Source organism: Lithobates pipiens, unplaced genomic scaffold (assembly GCF_037356315.1).
Source record: "Lithobates pipiens isolate NorthernLeopardFrog02 unplaced genomic scaffold, aLitPip1_a1.2 Scaffold_18, whole genome shotgun sequence".
NCBI lineage: Eukaryota > Metazoa > Chordata > Amphibia > Anura > Ranidae > Lithobates > Lithobates pipiens.
Genome location: NW_027507758.1, coordinates 352,111,635 through 352,131,480, shown reverse-complemented (window position 1 = coordinate 352,131,480; position 19,846 = coordinate 352,111,635). Strand labels below are relative to the sequence as shown.

Sequence of the window (19,846 nt, the reverse complement as noted above, 5' to 3'; positions counted from 1 at the left end):
TACAGTACCTAGTGCATTGGAAAGGGTATGGTCCGGAGGAAGGCTCTTGGGTCTCATCCATGGATGTACATGCCCCTGTCCTACTTCGTGATTTCCATAGACGTTTTCCCCTCAAGACTGGTGGTCCTACGAGGGGGAGGGGTCATTGAGGAGGGGGTACTGTCAGAGTTGGACTTCTCTGAGAAGACCCTTCCTTCTATGAGCTGGCCGCTCAACTGTCGCCTAATTGCCATCTCCTATCTCTCCACAGTGACTCACATGTTGATGATATCCTGCTCGTCAGACTTGCCTACTAATGAGCAGCCCAGATGATCTCTGCCTTCGCCTTGGTCAACTTCACAGAGACTATCTCCTGCGTTCCTGTTAAAGACTTGCTTGGCTGGCATTCCTCCTTGGCTCCAGATCCTGCTTGCTGTTCCACTACTCTTATCCCTGGCTCTCCGACTTTCTGGCTAGTCTATCCATCTGTTCCAGTTACCGAACTTTGGCTATATTTTGACTATGCTTGTTCTTTTTACTTATTAAACAAGTGTGATTTAACTGTACTTCTGTCTTTGTCTGATTCATGGTTTCTGACACCACCATCCTGGATTTGATGTCAGCAGCCCCAGCAGACTCAGAGTTGTCACTCAAATGATGCTCTATTGTATTCCCTTGTATTCATCCCCTGGTTGCTACATAAAAATGTATGTAGGGGGCGAGGAAGAGCGAAGACCCAGCCAGCATAGAAAGTAATTAGATGCTCTCTAGGGATGAGCCGAACACCCCCCCGGTTCAGTTCGCACCAGAACCTGCGAACGGACCGAAAGTTTGCACGAATGTTAGAACCCTATTAATTACAATGGACGCGAACGTTTGAAAACTAAAATGCTAATTATAACGGCCAATATGCATGTTATTGTCCTAAAAAGGGTTTGGGGACCCGGGTCCTGCCCCAGGGGACATGGGTCAATGCAAAAATAAGTTTTAAAAACTAAAGTTTTTTCTGGAGCAGTCATTTTAATGATGCATACAGTGAAAAAATAAGTGAAATATTCCTTTAAATATCGTGCCTGGGGGGGTGTCTAAAGTATGCCTGTGAAGTGGCATGTGTTTCCCATGTTTAGAACAGTCCCTGCACAAAATGACATTTGGAAAGGAAAAAAGCCATTTAAATCTGCTTGCGGCTTTAATGTAATTTCTTGTCCTGGAAATATGGATGAAAATCTTTGAGAAAAATGGCATGGCTACCCCATCACCCCCCTACCTCCAGCCCATTACCAGCCCCTTTGGGTCTTGAATGGATATTAAGGGGAACCCCACACCCAAAATATGTTATGTTAATGTTAGGCAGATGCCTGTGTTGCACAAATGAACTACACAACATCAGCAACGGGGTGGTAAATTCAGGTGCATGCTGTGCAGGAGGCACACTACACTGACTGAATATTAGGCAGATGCCTGTGTTTCACAAATCAACTACACAACACCAGCAATGAGGGGGGGTAGATTCAGGTGTATGCTGTGCAGAAGGCACACTACACCCACTGTATCAGCGCTAGGTTAGGAAGCAAAGCAAAGCTGACACTGTCCCTGCCTATCCTGCTCTCTCCCTGAACACTACACTCACTGTAACAGAGCTATCTAAAGAAGTAAAGCACAGCTGACACTGTCCCTGCCTATCCTGCTCTCTCCCTGAACACTACACTCACTGTAACATATTTTGGGTGTGGGGTTCCCCTTAATATCCATACAAGACCCAAAGGGGCTGGTAATGGGCTTGGGGTAGGGAGGTGATGTTGAAAGAAAGCCATACGAAGTACTGTTTGCAGTTTGCAAGAAGACCTGTGGGGGACACAGCAAGCATGTGAAAGAAGGTACTCTGATCAGATGAGCACAAAATTTTACTTTTTGGCCGAAACGCAAAACGCCATGTGTGGCGGAAAACTAACACTGCACATCACCCTGAACACACCATCCCCACCGTGAAACATGGTGATGCCAGCATCATGTTGTGGGGGTGCTTTTCTTCAGCGGGGACAGGGAAACTGGTCAGAATTGATGGGAGGGTGGATAAAGTCAAATACAGGGCAATGTTAGAAGAAAAATTGTTAGTCTGCAAAACATTTGAGACTGGGGCAGAGGTTTGTCTTCCAGCAGGACAACAACCCTAAGCATACAGCCAGGGCTACAACAGAATCGTTTAGATCATAGTATATTGATGTGTTAGAATGGCCCAGTCAAAGTCGAGACCTAAATCCAATTGAGAATCTGTGGCAAGACTTGAAAATTGCTGTTCAGATGCTCTATATCCAATCTGATAGAGCTTGAGCTATTTTGCAAAGAAGAATGGGTAAAAATTGTACTCCCTAGATGTGCAAATCTGGTAGAGAGATATACCCAAAAACACTTGCAGCTGTAATTGCAGCGAAAGGTGGTTCTAACAAAGGATTGACTCAGGGCTCTGAATACAAATGCATGCCACACTTTTCAGATATTTATTTGTAAAAAATGTTGAAAACCATTTATCGTTCTCCTTCCAATTCACAATGATGTGCCACTTTGTGTTGGTCTATCACGTAAAATCCCAATAAAATACACGTGATGTAATAAAAGTTTTGGTTTTTCTACAATGCACCCACTGGCAGCCAGGAATGCTATTCCTCTGCTTGAGTTCCTACACTTTACTGGGTCTTTCTTAGCTCTGTCAGGTGTGGCACCTTCCTTGGTTCTATTCCAGGAGGATTTGACTACACTTATGCAGGATTTCTTTGGTTAAACTACAACTTTAATTGATGATGCAGACGTTGTAAGTATGCCTCTGAGCTTTCCCCTGCAGAATTATTATCAAATCTGCAGCCTTAACCATCTCTGAGCCTTCTGTTACAGAGGCTCTGTCTGATGCATCTAATGAGTCTCAGAAATAAGGTTGAGTATAGGACACAACATAATATACTTATGAGGCTGGGCAAGTACATACAGTACAAGTTTACAAAAAGTGAACCTGTGTTTTAAGCTGTGTATTTAGTTGTATCCCAAGAGTTTAGAAAGCTTTACAAAGCAGGATCTGAGATTATTATTATTACCGTATATACTCGAGTATAAGCCGAGATTTTCAGCCTCTTTTTTGAGGCTGAAAGTGCCCCCCTCGGCTTATACTCGAGTCACCGCTGTCTGACTGCCCGAACAGCGTGTCGAGCAGACAGACAGCGGCCATTCTACCTTTCAAAAGCCGCGCCTCCGCCTCCGCCTCCGCCTGTGATAGGCGGAACACTCAATTTCCCAGCAGTCAGTGTTCCGCCTATCACGGACATCGGCTCATCCTCGGATGAGCCGATGTCCGTGATAGGCGGAACACTGACTGCTGGGAAATTGAGTGTTCCGCCTATCACAGGCGGAGGCAGAGGCGCGGCTTTTGAACAGGGGAATGGCCGCCAGGGCGCCGATGAAGAGCGGCGATCCTGGCATGGGACGACACGGAGGCTCGGGACGGGACGGGACGACACGGAGGCTCGGGACGGGACGACACGGAGGCTCGGGACGGGACGACACGGAGGCTCGGGACGGGACGACACGGAGGCTCGGGACGGGACCGGACGGAGGCTCGGGGCACAGGTAGGCTGGACACACAAGGCTGCACGGACACACACACACACACACACACACACACACACACACACACACACACACACACACACACACACACACACACACACACAGGGATGGATGGATGGACACACACACACAGGGATGGATGGATGGATGGACACACACACACACACAGGGATGGATGGATGGATGGGCACACACACACACACACACAGGGATGGATGGATGGATGGACGCACACACACACAGGGATGGATGGATGGACACACACACAGGGATGGATGGATGGACACACACACAGGGATGGATGGATGGACACACACACAGGGATGGACGGACACACAGGGATGGACGGACACAGAGGGATGGACGGACACACACAGGGATGGACAGGCATATCTCACCCTCGGCTTATACACGAGTCAATAGGTTTCCCAGTTTTTTGGGGGTAAATTGGGGGCCTCGGCTTATACTCGGGTCGGCCTATACTCGAGTATATACGGTATACAGGATTTATATAGCGTTAACAGTTTACACAGTACTTTATAACATAAATATATTATGACAGATTTACCTGTAGATATCATCTCTGCTGTACCATGGTTGCTGCTGAACCATAAGAAATGCATACGTCTGTGAAGCTATGCCATAAAGTACATTGAAGAGTACTGAAAAGACCATAGATGGAGATAGCATCTGTCCTGGTGGTCTGTACTTTGCCAGTTTCGGGTATGCAGTGGTAGCACTCACTGAAAAATAGTGTATGTTTAAAAGCAAATCTCTGACATTGACTTACCAAATTAATATTTATATAATTGCTGAAATCTATAAAGCATCCAAATCAGTGAATGTTTATAATATTTATTTCAAGTTGGTTATTTAGTAAACAGTGTTTAAAACCAGACAGCATGGTGGTGTTTCAACTACCCCCAACAGATATGTTTTCTGGATTTCCTTAAAGTGAATGTAAAGTCTAATTTTTTTCCTATAAAAATAACAAACATATTATAAAAAACATAGCTGCTCTGTGCAGTAGATTTGCACATAGCAACCCAGATCCTCCTCTTCTCGGGTCCCTCTTCTGTGATCCTGGCCCCTCCCTCCTGTTCAGTGCACCCACAGCAAGCAGCTTGCTATGGGGGCACATAAGCCAAGTCACAGCTCCCTGTGTCCATTCAGACACGAAGCCCCAACCCAGCCCCCTCTCTCCCTGATTGGCTAGCTGACTTGTATTGACAGCAGTGGCAGCAAATGAAGCCGCTGCTGTGTCTCAGCCAATCAGGAGGGAGAATCTTGGATGGCTGAAACACTCATGGACATCGCTGGACAGAGAGGGACTTCAGGTAAGTATTAGGGGGGCTGCTACACACAGAAGGTTTTTTATCTTAATGCATGAGTGCATTAAGAAAAAAATAACTTTCTGACTTTACAACCCCTTTAAGCCCTGGTTCACACTGATGTTATTCCTGATGCGTTCCAGAAGGCATGTAATTGCAAGTGAAATAACATGTGTTTCTTTGTAAGCTGTCCAAATATATGTAGTGCGATTTTAAAAAGGGTCCTGTACAAGTTTAACACAATTCCAGTATGTTTTCTGCCAGTCATTGCCATGTTCCTCACCTCCCATCCTTGGACCATGTGTCCTCCCCTCCCATTCTTGGATGAGAGCGATAGAGAGATTTCAACTGCATAAAATTTTGCAGAAAAAACTCATTACAATCGCATATGAACCACACCAACTTGCATTGGAGCTGCCCATGGAAATCACACTGCAAAACTGATTCAACTCACGCTGTATAAGTATGAACCTAGCCTAAAGCTGACGTTTTTTTTGGAACACAGCACCAAATTCATTAGTTATGTGTATCCCATTGAGGAAGCTGTCACTGCCATCAATCATAAGCAGCAGAGACATTCCCTCCCAAGAGCCCCACGCATACATGCCCCTAGGTGCAGCTGTGGGATGTGGAATGTCTCCACCACTTATTGGTTGTGAGTACCTAACTATTGTGAGCAACTGAGTATTGTGAGTGACCTGAGTATTGTGAGTACCTGAGTATTGTGTGCATTGTGTGTACCTGAGTATTGTGTGCATTGTGTGTACCTGAGTATTGTGTGTATATTGTGAGTACCAGAGTATAATGTGTGTATTGTGAGTACCGGAGTATTGTGTGTGTGTATTGTATGTACCGGAGTATTGTGAGTATCTGAGTAATGTGTATGTATTGTTATTACCTGAGTGTTGTGTGTATTGTGAGTAACTGGGTATTGTGAGTGCCTGAGTACCTGTTTATTGAGAGTATTGTGAATGCACGTGGACTGTGAGTGCACAAGTGCTGTGAGTACACGAGTGCTGTGAGTGCTGTGAGTGCACGTGGACTGGGAGTGCATGCGGACTGTGAGTGCACGGGTGCTGTGAGTGCACGTGGACTATGAGCTCTTGCACCCAAGGGTCCTTAAGGAACTCAGTGAAGTAATTGCCAGATCATTGTTCCTAATTTTTATGAACAGTTTACTGACTAAAATGGTACCAGCTAATTGGAGAAAAAACAATGTAGCACCAATATTTAGAAAGGGCCAAGATACATCCCTGGAAATTAGAGACCAGTTGGCCTAACATCAATTGTATGCAAGCTCTTGGAAGGGATGATAAGGGACTATATACAAGATTTTAGTAAAGATAACAGTATCATTAGAAGCAATCAGCATGGATTCATGGAGAATCGTGCTTGCCAAACCAATCTATTAACCTTCTATGAGGAGGTGAGCTGCCATCTAGATAAAGAAAGGCCTGTAGATGTGGTGCATCTGGATTTTGCAAAAGCATTTGAAACAGTTCCCCATAAATGTTTACTGTACAAAATAAGATCCCTTGGACCATAGGGTGAGTACATGGATTGAAAACTTGCTACAGGGGTGAGTTCAGAGGGTAGTGATACATGGGGAGTACTTGGAATGGCTAGGGATGGAAATACTTAAACAACCTGGAGGATGGGATAAACCGCTCAATCTCTGTATTTGCAGACGATACTAAGCTAAGCAGGACAATAACTTCTACGCAGGATGTGGAAACCTTGCAAGAAGATCTTCACAAATGAATATGGTGGGCAACTACATGGCAAATGAGGTTTCATGTAGAAAAATGTAAAATAATGAATTTGGTTGGCAAAAATATGAATGTAATCTACTCACTAGGGGGAGAACCTCTGGGGAAATCTAGGATGGAAAAGGACCTGGGTGTCCAAGTAGATGACAGGCTCAGAAATGGCATGCAATGCCAAGCTTCTGCAAGCAAAGCAAACAGAATATTGGCATGCATTAAAAAGGGGATTAACTCCAGCGATAAAACGATAGGGAGATGACATCATCCAGACCTGTGGGAATGGTTCTTCCTGCCAACTCATTCTTCACTCTGTCAGAGAGGCCTTGTAAAAAGGTTGCAACTAAGACCTCATTATTCCAGCCCAGCTCAGCAATTGAAATGCAAAAGTGAAGGGCATACTGTCCCACCGAAGAAGACTCTTGACGGAGACGAAAAAGGGCACTGGCCACAGAAGAAACATGGCTCAGTTCCTCTAAAATATTCTGGATGAGTTTCAGGAAGTAAGACAAGCTGGAAACCACTGGATCATTCCTCTCCCACAGAGGAGCAGCTCAGGCTAAAGGCTTGTTGGTTAGGAGGGAGATAATGTAAGCTACTCTTGCTTGATCAGAGGAAATATTTTGAGGATGGAGCTCAAAAATGGATGGTGCACTGACTAAGGACCCCCCCCCCCCCCCCCCCACAGGCCTTGGTGGTCACCAGAGAAATGAGAAGGAGCTGGTAAATACAACAAATTTGTGGTAGGGACCGTAAGCGATGTAGGTAAACCGCCGGCTGCAATTGAGATTGGTGAACCTGGGATCTAAAAGAGGCCTGAAGCTGTTCAAAGCAGGAGGCCAAACCTTGCAGGAATTGCATCACTTGGGTCTGATTAGACTCCTGTGTCTCGAGTCTATGGACTACACCCTGCAGCTGATCAATGTCAGGTAGTGGCACATCAGTCGGGTCCATGGCCAGAGCAAACTGTCAGGTCACCTGAGGCTAGGTGACAGATGCACACCACTGGGGTCAGGAGTGCATAGCTAATGTAGTGGATCTTATGGCTGGCTGCTGATGATGAAGCTCTGGGTGGTTCAGGAAAGCAGGTCCTCTGGAGCACAAACAGACCGCACTGAGAGTTAGAGCATAAGATTCCCCAGGGCGCGGGCGTCGCTGCAACTGGCTCCAGGTCACAGCCCCAGGGTCTCCCAGCTCATGCTCATGGTAGGCTACTGGAGGATAGAGAGGAAGCAGCAGACTGAGACAACAAGTGATAGTCCGGAGGTAAGCCAATAGATCAGGGCAACGAGCAGACATGGATAGTCAAGAACAAGCCAAGGATGGTAAACAGAATCAGACGTGGAGCACACAGCAACAAGCACACAGGAATCCAAACACACAATATTGCTTGAGCAAGGCAAGCTTGGAGAGCACAGTGTTAAATAGTGTATCCTGTATAGGCTAGGATGGAGCCACACTAAGGGAAGATTACTTAACCATGTAGGTGTGAAAGTGCAGGCCCTAAGGCCCTAAGGCTGATGCACAGACCAGAGGTAAGCAGACAGACAGGGCATGAAAGTATTACTGCAGATTCATGACAGAGAGCAACAGGGGGTGAGCAAGCAGAGCAACTTTTCAGACTTTTACAGTGCCAGAACACACCATTACATATGATCAATTTTTTTGGTATTAACCCCCCCCCCCCAAAAAAAAATAGCATTTCCATTTTAAACTTGCATGAGTGACTTGTTTCACTTGCTTAACCACTTTCAGACCGGACCATTTTGCTGGCTTAAGACCAGACCACTTTTTGCAATTCAGCAACAAAATTGACGTCCTTTTTTTTCCCCCCGCAAGTAGAGCTTTCTTTTGGTGGTATTTGATCACCTCTGCAGTTTTTATTTTTTGCGCTATAAACAAAAATAGAGCGACAATTTTGAAAAAAATGCATTATTTTTTACTTTTTGTTATAATAAATATCCCCCAAAAATATAAAAAAAAACATTTTTTTCCCTCAGTTTAGACCGATACGTATTCTTCTACATATTTTTGGTAAAAAAAATCACAATAAGCGATTATAGATTGGTTTGCGCAAAAGTTATAGTGTTTACAAAATAGGGGATAGTTTTATGGCATTTCTATTAATAATTTTTTTTTTTACACATAATGGCGGCAATCTGCGATTTCTATTGTGACTGCGACATTATGGCGGACACATCGGACATTTTTGACACATTTGTGGGACCATTGTCATTTATACAGCAATCATTGCTATACAAATGCAGTGATTCCTGTGTAAATGACACTGGCAGTGAAGAGTTTAACCAGGGGGTGGCAGTGTAGGGGTTAAGTGTTCCTAGGGGCGTGTTACTAACTGTGGGGGGCTGGGCTTTGTGTAAATGAACACTGATCTCTGCTCCAATCACATGGAGCAGAGATCAGCGTCACTTGTTGCTAGGTAGAACGGGGAGATGCTGTTTACAGCGGCATCTCCTCGTTCAGCCGCCCCATGAGACTATTTCGGGTATCCCCGCGGCAATCGAGTCGGCAGGACCGGTTCGCTCGCGATGGCAGGGCGGAATTTAAAAATGGACGTACCTGTACGCCAATATGCCTGCCCGTGCCATTCTGCCGACGTACATCGGCGTGCGCCGGTCGGGAAGTGGTTAAGCAATTCACTCAAGGCACTGAGGTCCTGGGTAAAAGGCCGAATAGGACTCAATGTGTATTGGGTTTGTATGTTTGCCTAGGATTAATTCAAGTGTTGCAGTTTCCTACTAGAGTCCAAAAATATATTAGTAGATTACGGTATAACCAAAGACAAAACTTTTTTTAGTTTTGGTTAGAGTGAAGCATTAGAACACCTGATCAGTTTTATTACTGTCTGTGTCCCGGGTAAGGAGGTTAATTCTCTCTATTTCTCCTGTTTACTATCATCATTAAAAGTAAAAAAAAAAAAATCTCTAATTTTTGGTTGTCCCCAGAAAAGTAATTGAGGGGAAAATCTTCCAATGGGGACAGTAGTTCTGATGACCTGGGATTCCCCAAGAGATTCCCTTGATTTGTAGGGATTTCCTCTCACTTCCTTTTTTGGCTGCAGGACAGGAAGTGCAGATAAAACTCCCTAATGGGACACTCCCTTGCGCTATCCAAAATGGAAAAAAAAAACATTTTGCCTATAGTTCTACTCTACATGGTGCTTTGGAACTACATTTGCTTTATTGTCTGTGTGGAGTACATGGGACATTGGACTTCATGGAGAAAATAGACTAACCCAGTGAATAAAACATATTTCAACTTCTCATCCTCATGCCTTTTCCTCAGTATATCAATAAAGTTAGAAAACAGAGTGGGAGAGAAGTGTAATAATGCCCTAGTATTTTATACATCTCAAGAATTCCTGCATTCAAAGTGAGTAAACTGAAGGTGACTGCCATTTCTGTTATTTTTTTTTTTTTTTACTGTAAAGCATTGGATAATGCTATTACCACATTAAAATCGTAGTTTAAAACATTTTTACTTACTTGTTAAAAATATTGCAAACACAATGGCAAAGTCATGAATGAGCCACTGATTGTTTCCAAAGATGTTTCGTTGCTGAAATATAAAAAATAAAAAATGTGATCGCCTTCTTCAGCTAACTGTGTCTTGATTCTCTAAACTCACCCATTGTAAATTTCTTAAATTACTGTGTCAAGTGCAATACTGCTTAATCTTTTATTATGAGAAATATTAGATTTTTTAGGTACCCCCCCCCCCCAGTTTGAATTTACTTTTTTTCTTTCTATCAAAATTATGGGGTTCTACCTAAAGTGTACTTGGGTAAGGCTGTGTATACTTGAGTTCTTATGGACCCTTTAAGGAAAATGGGGACTGCAGCATGAATGTGAAACAATGCTATAGCATGTGCTCTTTTCAGAGCCAAACCCTGCAAAGCAAAAATACTGATCATCTGTGTTTATGAAGTTATTAGTTCAGTGCTTTTCTCAAGCATCTTGCAACAGAGAGAAATTGATGAGTATTAGCAAAGCACAGAGTACTCCCTTGTAGCACTCATTAATCAGCCAAATATTAATTTGGAGACTCCATGTGAGTTAATATACAAGCATTTTCTAATTTTTTAATTCTGGCTTTTTTTTTTTTTTTGTAATTTCACCTTTTAACCTATTTTGTAATCATGTCACATCCAATCTCATGTTAATCATGTCATCCTAATGGACATTGGAATGCTCTCATTGTTGACTTCTGAAAATGCTAGTTGTTGGACTGTTAACCTCATCCAATGGATTCAAAAGTTTCTGAACCCCTGTGACTTCCTGGTACAAGTATGCAGATCAATAGTTCTGATTTCACTTACTGCATGCTTGATCCAGGTCAATGACTCAAGCCTCTTTCACACAAGCCCACATGCTGAAACCCATATGCAGAGGCAGCAAGTGACAGTGTAATGCAATACATCACACTGTTTATTTTTATTTTATTGAATTGTCACGAAAATTACACTTCATTTAAGACTATGCATAGCAGTATGTCGCAACGTGATGATGTGCTGCAGTGAGTTGTGTGTAAAAATGCAGACAAAATTTTGAAGCCAACCAGCTACATCCATACAGCTAGCATTTTAATTTATTAATCAGAGTGCAATTAATTAAGACAGGAAACTTAAAGTGAACCACATTAATATTAATTTAATACCTTATCTCATAAACTTACAGTATATCTGTCATGCAATCCAATGGATACATAGAATGATTTGTTATTATTATTATTATTATTATTATTATTAGTATGCATGTATATCTTTGAAAATCAATAAAAAAAAAAATTATGTCACTAATACATAAAAAATGTATAGTGTTTTTTTTTCCTATATCTCTGATTGAAATGTTTGTGACATGCTTTGGCATGTGGATAAATCTGAACTTAGTTCTTATGAAGTGGTTCGGGATTCTTTCACTGTTATTGTTGCAAGTATGGTTTGAAGAGGTTTTATTTTTTGCAGAAATATCATAGTGTCCTAAAAGCCATGGAATGAAAGGTTAGCACCTTTTAAAGTCCACCTCCAGCCAAAACATGCAATTTAATTTTGGATAGCGCACTGAAGGGTTAGAACCTCTATCAGGTTTTCATTTCTTTTAACATCTTTATTGGGTTCACTTATGCCATTGTGGCTATTGCTGTATGTACCTTCCTGTTCCAGTGACAAGTGAACCCCTACAAAAGCCAGAAAGACAGGCTAACAGACAAACATAAAAAATTAGAATTTGTAACTCTTCTTTCCTATTCAAAGCTAAAACAAAATGTGGTTGTAATGATGTTTTAATGATCTAAAATCATCTCTAATTCTTAAAGTAAAAATAATAAAATGAATCTCACCCAATAGAGCAGTAGTGTGTTGGTATATTCAAATAAACCAAACATAGCCATGTATTTAAACATACAGAATGAAGTTACAAGTGCTGCCCGTCCTTCCCTGTAAAAGAGTTATAGATAACACCGTTGGACAAATGTGGGTATATTTCAGTAGTTGCTGATGTGGAACGAGTATGTAGACTGGTAAAATCAGAGAAAATGTAAAAGTCCTGGTCTACATCCTGGGTTTAGTACATTATATTAAAGTCAGAAAAACAGCATGATGGGCAATCAACATTTTCAGGCTATTCATGTTCATAACAAAATTGTCCGAAAACTTCCTGGGCATATAGTGAACTCCTCTTAGTAAAAAATGGCTTCAGCTTGGTATTCTCCCCATGGGAGAGCCCCCTCTAACATGTTTTTGACCAGTGGGGGCTTAATCATAGAGGCTTCAAGCCAGTTTTCAGCCTGACCAGCCCCCGCAAACATTGTGGTCAGTCAGCTGGAATAACAGATTGGGGCATTCGAGCAGTATCAATTTTATTTGGTTAATGGCAATGCCCATGCTTCACGATAAAATTCCAGTTCTACAATTTTTGTGGCATTATAAAGTTAAATAACTACCCCCTACAACAGTGATGCCATCTTTATGGCTTTGTGGAAGGTCTGAGACATGAACTACTAATGGTAAATATCACCATTTAAATCACTTAGCTTTATATAATGGAAAGTACAGTGTGTTTTTAGGGAACACATATATTCAGAAATTATGCAGGTTTATACAGTTAGTAGAGTATAGTTACTCTAGTAATAGTTAGCATAGGCTAGTGATGTGCACAGTTCTTGCTTTGCCTCCTGGAATGTGCACATCACATATCCCAGAGGCATAGCCCTTCATTCAGAAAGGAGTAGGGGGGTGTGCCTAGCACTGCATCATTGGGAGGCAGGGCAGCTGAACCCTGAAGAGCCGGAGAGCCTCTCAATGTCACAAGCAGGTGCTTCCAAAAGGTCCTGTGTATATGAAGTTTTTCTTTTACTATTTCCATGCTCTAGGGTTAGTCAGGTCAACTTTTCTTCCCTGTGAAAGCCATTTACTATGTACGTTTATTGCATTGTATCCTTGGTATACCTACTGAGCCGGTGGTTCCTAAGATGGAAGGATCAACACTGATGCACAGGTTTTCCCGCTATTTTCAGGAAGGTTACTGCCCCCTGCAGATCATATAAATAGGGATTTATTATTTCCCTGAGGAGGTCATCTGGGGATAGACTGCCTTCACTAGTGACCAGTTTCCCTACACGCTGGGACTGACCTCATGGCGCAGAGTACTTAGGGACTTAGGGCCCAAAAGTCACGAAAGGTGTAGTTATGCCTCAGGAGGAGAACAAGCATGAAGTTATGGAGAAGTGTGTTTTCTGCGTCCATTAGTAAGATATAGGACATTGTCACTGGGAGTGAGGTTACGGGACTGCTGAGTTGGTGGAGACCAGTATATGTTCCATGGTCAGAAATGCTGTACACCTAGAGGGAGAGGTGTTCTCTAACAGAAGTGTCTGAAGTGCATTAGTGTCAAAATTGTGAGAAGTTTGGCAACGGATTATAAGGTGTTACAAAGTGTTATCTGTGCAAGTGCTCTGCTTACTTCTAAGTCTGGAGTATTGCGTTAATGTTGATTTCACACTACTACAGCTGCTATCTGATTCAAGCATTAGCAAGTGTATTTCCACAGTGTCCCTACTAGGATATCCCCAGCTAGAGAGGTCATGGTTTGGATACTGCCTGCTGAACACAATGGTAGAATAATGTTTGCCTTGTTGTTATGCAAAGCATCATGGCTGCAGCATGTGTACACCCCCATACACTGCCTTTGCAGCTTAATTACTTAAGAAACGGGCCTATATTTACACTAAAAGAGCATTGGGCGGACGTGACGTTTGACCTTTTACATGAGCCCCATCTCTGTCCAGTGATGTCCACGAGTGTCTTGGCAGTCCAGGACTCTCCCTCTGCATTGGCTCAGACATAGCAGCGGTGTCATTGGCTCCTGCTGCTGTCAATCAAAGACAGGTAGCCAATCAGGAGAAAGAGGGGGTGGGGATGAACCGCAGCTCTGTGTCTGAATGGATACAAGGAGCTGCAGCTCGGATTGGGTGCCCCCATATCAAGCTGTTTGCTGTGGGGGCACTCAACAGGAGGGACCAGCAGCGCAGAAGAGGAACCCCAGAAGTGGAGGATCTAGGCTGCTCTGTGCAAATCCACTGCAACACTGCAGGGAAGTATAAGGTCCCTTTCATATGGGATGGATCCGTTTGACAGACTCCGCTTGCTCGGCAGGGATCGATCCGCTGATTCTGTCTGAGCAGGTGAATTACAGGTCCGTCTCCACTCACTGTCCTGCAGGGGTGTGTGCCCTCTGGTGGCCGTAAACGGGTATTGCATACCCGTATGGGATTTCGCCCATGAGAAATATTGTGTATATTTCTGTGACTCGGTCAGCAAGTGGTTAAGATAAAAACCTTCTGACTTTACAACCCTTTTAAGAGAGAGGGATTGGGGGCAATAAAAATGCGGTGTAACCACATGGTTTTACCACCCCCATCACCGTAAGCATAAACTAGGCCTCAATGTCAATAGCATGGGTACAGGTGCACTTTTTTGTTCTAGTCACATTTCCCAGTTCCTTCCTTAGCAATTAACAAAGGTATATTAGAGTCTCCACTGTAATATAATACAAATCAGAATGCAGTCATTAAATAGCTACCTCAGAATGAAGGTTTGCCCAGGCTTGTTTATTTCTCACCTTATTGAATTTACCATCCTTTATATTAATCATGTGTGACTGCCTTTCTTTCTAAATCTATTTCCAAGTAAAAACAAATACACGGTAAACAAATATATGTGTAGAAATTTGAGATGTGCTGACACCTGGTAGCTTATAATTTGTCATCGTATTGTTGACTCATTGTTCATGAAACCATTATTTGGATCTGGGAACAATAAAATCATCTGTTTTCTTCAAGAAATCTGCCACAGACATTGAGGACCCATTGAAATCTATGCATATGCATTGGCAACACATGGTAAAATATGCGTTTTTCTATATGCTACCACAACAAATGGTGACGCCTGTACAGAAGTGCAGCGTGGAGCCATTTATTGTTGTGGTGCGCTGCATTCCCAGTAAAGGGTCGCGTGTTTTATTGTCAGTTGCATTGAGTTGGCAGACCATAACGAATGGGCTGACTTAACATAGCGCATCTTAACAAGGGATGTAACAGACCTCAATATTGTAAATTTATTTGAATGGGGAGGTGGATATATGGATATAACTAAAATTCTAACATAAACCTACAAGTCTGAATTACCCAGACATGTACATCTATATCTCTTGGGGGCAGGAAAGGAAAATGTATATGAACGCTTCTAGCAAGCTCTTAGTGACAAAATTATTGTGATTGGCTGATCGCCTTTTCCTTTGTGATCAAGTGATTGAGATTGAATTTGGTAGCTTGCCGTATTTCTTTTTTTTTCCTTTTTATTAAAGCCTAACTACAACCAATTTGTTTTTCAGTTTATAGATAAAGTTGAAAGAGTTAGAGCTTGGTAGTTTTAAAAAATTTTCTTTTTCTTTTTAGTACCTGTGTTGCCATTGGGTTTGGGGACCCGGGTCCTGCCCCTGGGGACATATATCAATGCGAACATTAAAAAAAAAAACTGAAGTTTTTTCAGGAGCAGTGATTTTTTTAATACTTAAAGTGAAACAATAAAAATGAAATATTCCTTTAAATAGTATGCCTGTAAAGTGGCGCATTTTTCCCATGTTTAGAACAGTACCACAGCAAAATAACATTTCTAACATTTAAAACTGATCGTGGCTGTAATGAATTGTCGGGTCTCGGCAATATAGATAAAACTCCTTGAAAAAAAGAGCATGGGTTCCCCCTCAGTCCATTACCATGCCCTTTGGGTCTGGTATGAATATTAAGGGGAACACCGAAACCAAAATTTAAAAAAAAATTGCGTGGTGGTCCCCCTAAATTCCACACCAGGCCCTTCAAGTCTGATATGGAAATTAAGGTGAACCCTGTACCAAAGTAAAAAAAATGATGTAGGGGTCCCCCCAAAATCCATACCAGACCCTTATTCAAGCACGCAACCTGGCAGGCCGCAAGAAAATCCGGGTGGACGAGAGCACACCCCCCCTTAAACCGTACCAGACCAGATGCCCTCAACATGTTGATAGGGACAAGGGCCTCATCCCCACAACCCTTGCCCAGTGGTTGTGGGGGTATGCAGGCAGGGGGCTTGTCAGAATCTGGAAGCCCCCTTTAACAAGGGGGCCCCCAAATCCCAGCCCCCCTATGTGAATTGGTAATGGGGTAGACTGTACCTCTACCATTTCACAAAAAAGTGTCAAAAATGGTAAAAAAGACAAGAGAGTGCTTGGGAGAAGTCCTTTATTAAAAAATAAAAATGTCAAGCGATGTCCATTCATCTTCTATCATGCCCCCCCATGGACCAAAAAAAGAAGAAGCCGCAACCGTTCTGCCTCCATGGGAGGCTCCCACTGACTGACACATCTTCTCTATGACACTTCTTATATAGCTGAGGTCGCCATGGGGGCCTCCGGGGGCCTCCAGCGGTGGTGTGCTCCGCTAAGACAATAAGCATGGCGAAACGGACCTGGAAGTGACGGATCCATCGCTCCAACTTACATTTTGGCACGCTTAGCCTCTTCAGGAAGCGACTTCCTGAAGTTGCCAAGCACAGCGAAATGTAGTGTCTTCAGGAAGTGACTTCCTGAAGTTACCAAAAATGGCAAAACGTACGTTGGAACAGAGGATCCATCACTTCTGGGTCCTGTTTGATACCCCACACAGGCTTTACTATCCATAGCAAGATGTGAATCGCACGTCACCGCCCTAGGATTAGCCATATCTGTACCCGCTGTTTATACCTAGTGCCAGGCCAGGCACTTTGACATGTGAGTGCAACCTGTATTGCTACTGTTTTTTACTTTAATTAAATGTACTACACTATGAGACTTTTACTGATGTCTCCTGTGAAGTAATTTTTCACATCCTAGATTCATCCTGAGGGGCCATTGGAGTGCAGTGGTGCTGACTGTGGAATCACATTGGTATTCCAAATGTGCATTTTGACCATCCTGTAAAGAGGGGTCAAACACCTCTGGTGAGTTGCCACCTCCCCCCATTGAGCACTCGTGGTGGAAGAACTAGAAGTTTTACCTAAGAGCAATTCAGTTTGGTGTTGGGATTATTATCACACATGGACTCCAAGCTCGCAACATGTTATTTTTCACTTAATTCACTTTGAAGTGTTATATGCTCATGACATTGTATACAGTATATGTTTACTATTAATTGTTTCACATATGAACACAGCGCCTTATCCTTTCATTCTATACACAATAGCAGTAATGCTAAACTAGGAAACTAAGAAGTGGGGTGATCATCCTGACAAGAGGTGTGTGTCCCAAAAGAATGGAAGGCCAAAATGACAGATCCTTCAGCAGGTAAAACAGAAAACATAGATGTCTTTTAACTGTATATATACTTTATATATACAGTGCCTTGAAAAAGTTATCACACCCCTTGACATTTTCCACATTTTGTCACGTTACAGACAAAAACTTAAATGAGAGTGACATTTTTTCCCATTCTTCTTTTCAAAATAGCTCAAGCTCTGTCAGATTGGATGGAAAGCGTCTGTGAACAGCAAATTTTCAAGTCTTGCCACAGATTCTCAGTTGGATTTAGGTCTGGACTTTAACTGGGCCATTCTAACACATGAATATGCTTTGATCTAAACCATTTAATTGTAGCTCTGGCTGTATGTTTAGGGTTGTTGTCCTGCTCAAAGGTGAACCTCCATCTCCAGTCTTTTGCATACTCTAAGCCCTTGTACACACGGTCGGACATTCTGACAACCAAATCCGTTGGATTTTGTCCGACGGATTTTGTCCGAAACTGTTGCATACACACGGTCGGACAAAGTTGTCGGAAAATCCGATTGTACATAACGTGATGACGTTATTTCGTTACGACGGGACTACGTTCAGGCTAGTAGTCAATAGCTTTGGTCTAGGAATTTGATCTGAGGATGCGTGGCACTTTGTCCGTCGGAGTAGGCTACACATGATCAGAGTATGTCTGATCGGAGCATTTTGTCGGAAAATTTTGCGGACAAGTTGGAAAACTTGGTCCGTCAGATACTCCGACGGAAACAGTCCGATGGAGACCACACACAGTCGGATTATCCGACAAAATGGTCCGATAGGACACATTCCCTTCGGAATCTCCGACCGTGTGTACAAGGGCTAACAGGTTTTCTTCTAAGATTGCCCTGTATTTGGCTCCATCCATCCTCCCATCAACTCTGAACAGCTTCTCTGTCCGTGCTGAAGAATAGCATCCCCACAACATGATGCTGCCACCACCATGTTTCACGTGGGTATGATGTGTTCAGGATGATGTACTGTACAGTGTAAGTTTTCCGCCACACATAGCCTTTTGCTTTTAGGCCAAAAAGTAGACATGTGCGCTGTCAATAAATTTGATTTGTTTTGTTCCGTTCCGTTTCGTATTAGCAGTTAATTCGGTTAGTTAACTTTTTCGTAACAATTACGAATGTTCGTTATGATGAATTTATCATTATGAGGGGCTCCCACCATACCTGTGCTGTGATCAAGGGGCTCCCACCATCCCTGTGTTTTTAACTGCATCATAATGAATACTCGTAATTAACGAACATTCTTATTTTCTCCAATTCTGAATCTCCCATCGACTACCAGTACCAGTCTCCCACTGTCATATTAAAAAAGGTAATTTTCCCAACCCTCACTCAGCAGCAGAAGAAAACCTCTGATTGATCAACAAAACACCAGTCACGTTTCTGTTGTAACGGAATTTGGATCCAAAATTAGTAAATGAAATTTCATATTTCGTACAAAATTCGGAAGCATAGCAATTCATATTTCGGATCCTCCCGAATGAACGATTGTAATCCTAACCTACCCCTGGGAAGACCCACCACCTTGATCCATCGGGGTGTGTTTCCCAGGATAAAATTCTTGATCCTGGATCGTATCCACCGGAGTTCAAGGGGAGTCGACTGTAACAAAAGCTCGAATTGCGCTAGATTTACACATTAGGAGCTACACACCCCCCAGGATTAAACGACGCAGTATGTTTCAAGCTATTCTTGGAGGGTTTCAACTCAGGTGGGATGGAGAAATAGGGATTTATACTCCATGGGTTTTCTTTCTCTGGGTCCCTTGCCTTCCACACCCGATTGCCCGAAGTTTGCCATGTTTCCGTGCTTATTTGATCTCTGAGCCTGCTTCCCCTTTTTTCTTTTCCTCTCTCTTTTTTCTTTAGCCTTCTAACCTCTCTGATTGTCAATTGCAGTTGTACTTATGACATTGTCCCAGTCTGTGTCTGCTGTTATTTCTGATGTTCCCTTATGTAAACACTGTCACATGTGGCCTATAGTATCCCCTCCACGATCAATTATAATGGCTACCTTCTGGCTCCCCAATATCATCAGGTACTGGGGACCACATTGTGGCCATGATTGATTGTCTAGTGTAACTTGATGGAGCACAACATGATCATTTTTTTTTATATATATTTTTCTTTTGTTTTTGCCTTAGTTTGCTTTTTTTTAAATCTTTTTTTTTTAACATTAAGCTTGCTTTGGGCCATATAATAATACTATCATATAGTTTCCACACCAGTGATTCATGTGTGTCCGGGACACGGCTAAAATACTCCTCTATGAGGACTCTTTGGGAGGGA

The 19,846-nt window shown here is 42.8% G+C and overlaps 1 protein-coding gene across 1 annotated transcript in view; it reads right to left on the bottom strand.

Annotated features, from left to right (window-relative positions):
• Positions 1-19,846, bottom strand: part of LOC143988153 (putative cation-transporting ATPase 13A4) — a 171,517-nt gene that overhangs the window by 19,802 nt on the left and 131,869 nt on the right. The window contains exons 24-26 of the mRNA XM_077487482.1: positions 12,047-12,143; positions 10,195-10,267; positions 4,163-4,337 (exon numbers count right to left, since the gene is read on the bottom strand). Coding sequence (XP_077343608.1) covers positions 4,163-4,337; positions 10,195-10,267; positions 12,047-12,143 — 345 coding nt within the window. The remainder of the gene's footprint in view (positions 1-4,162; positions 4,338-10,194; positions 10,268-12,046; positions 12,144-19,846) is intronic.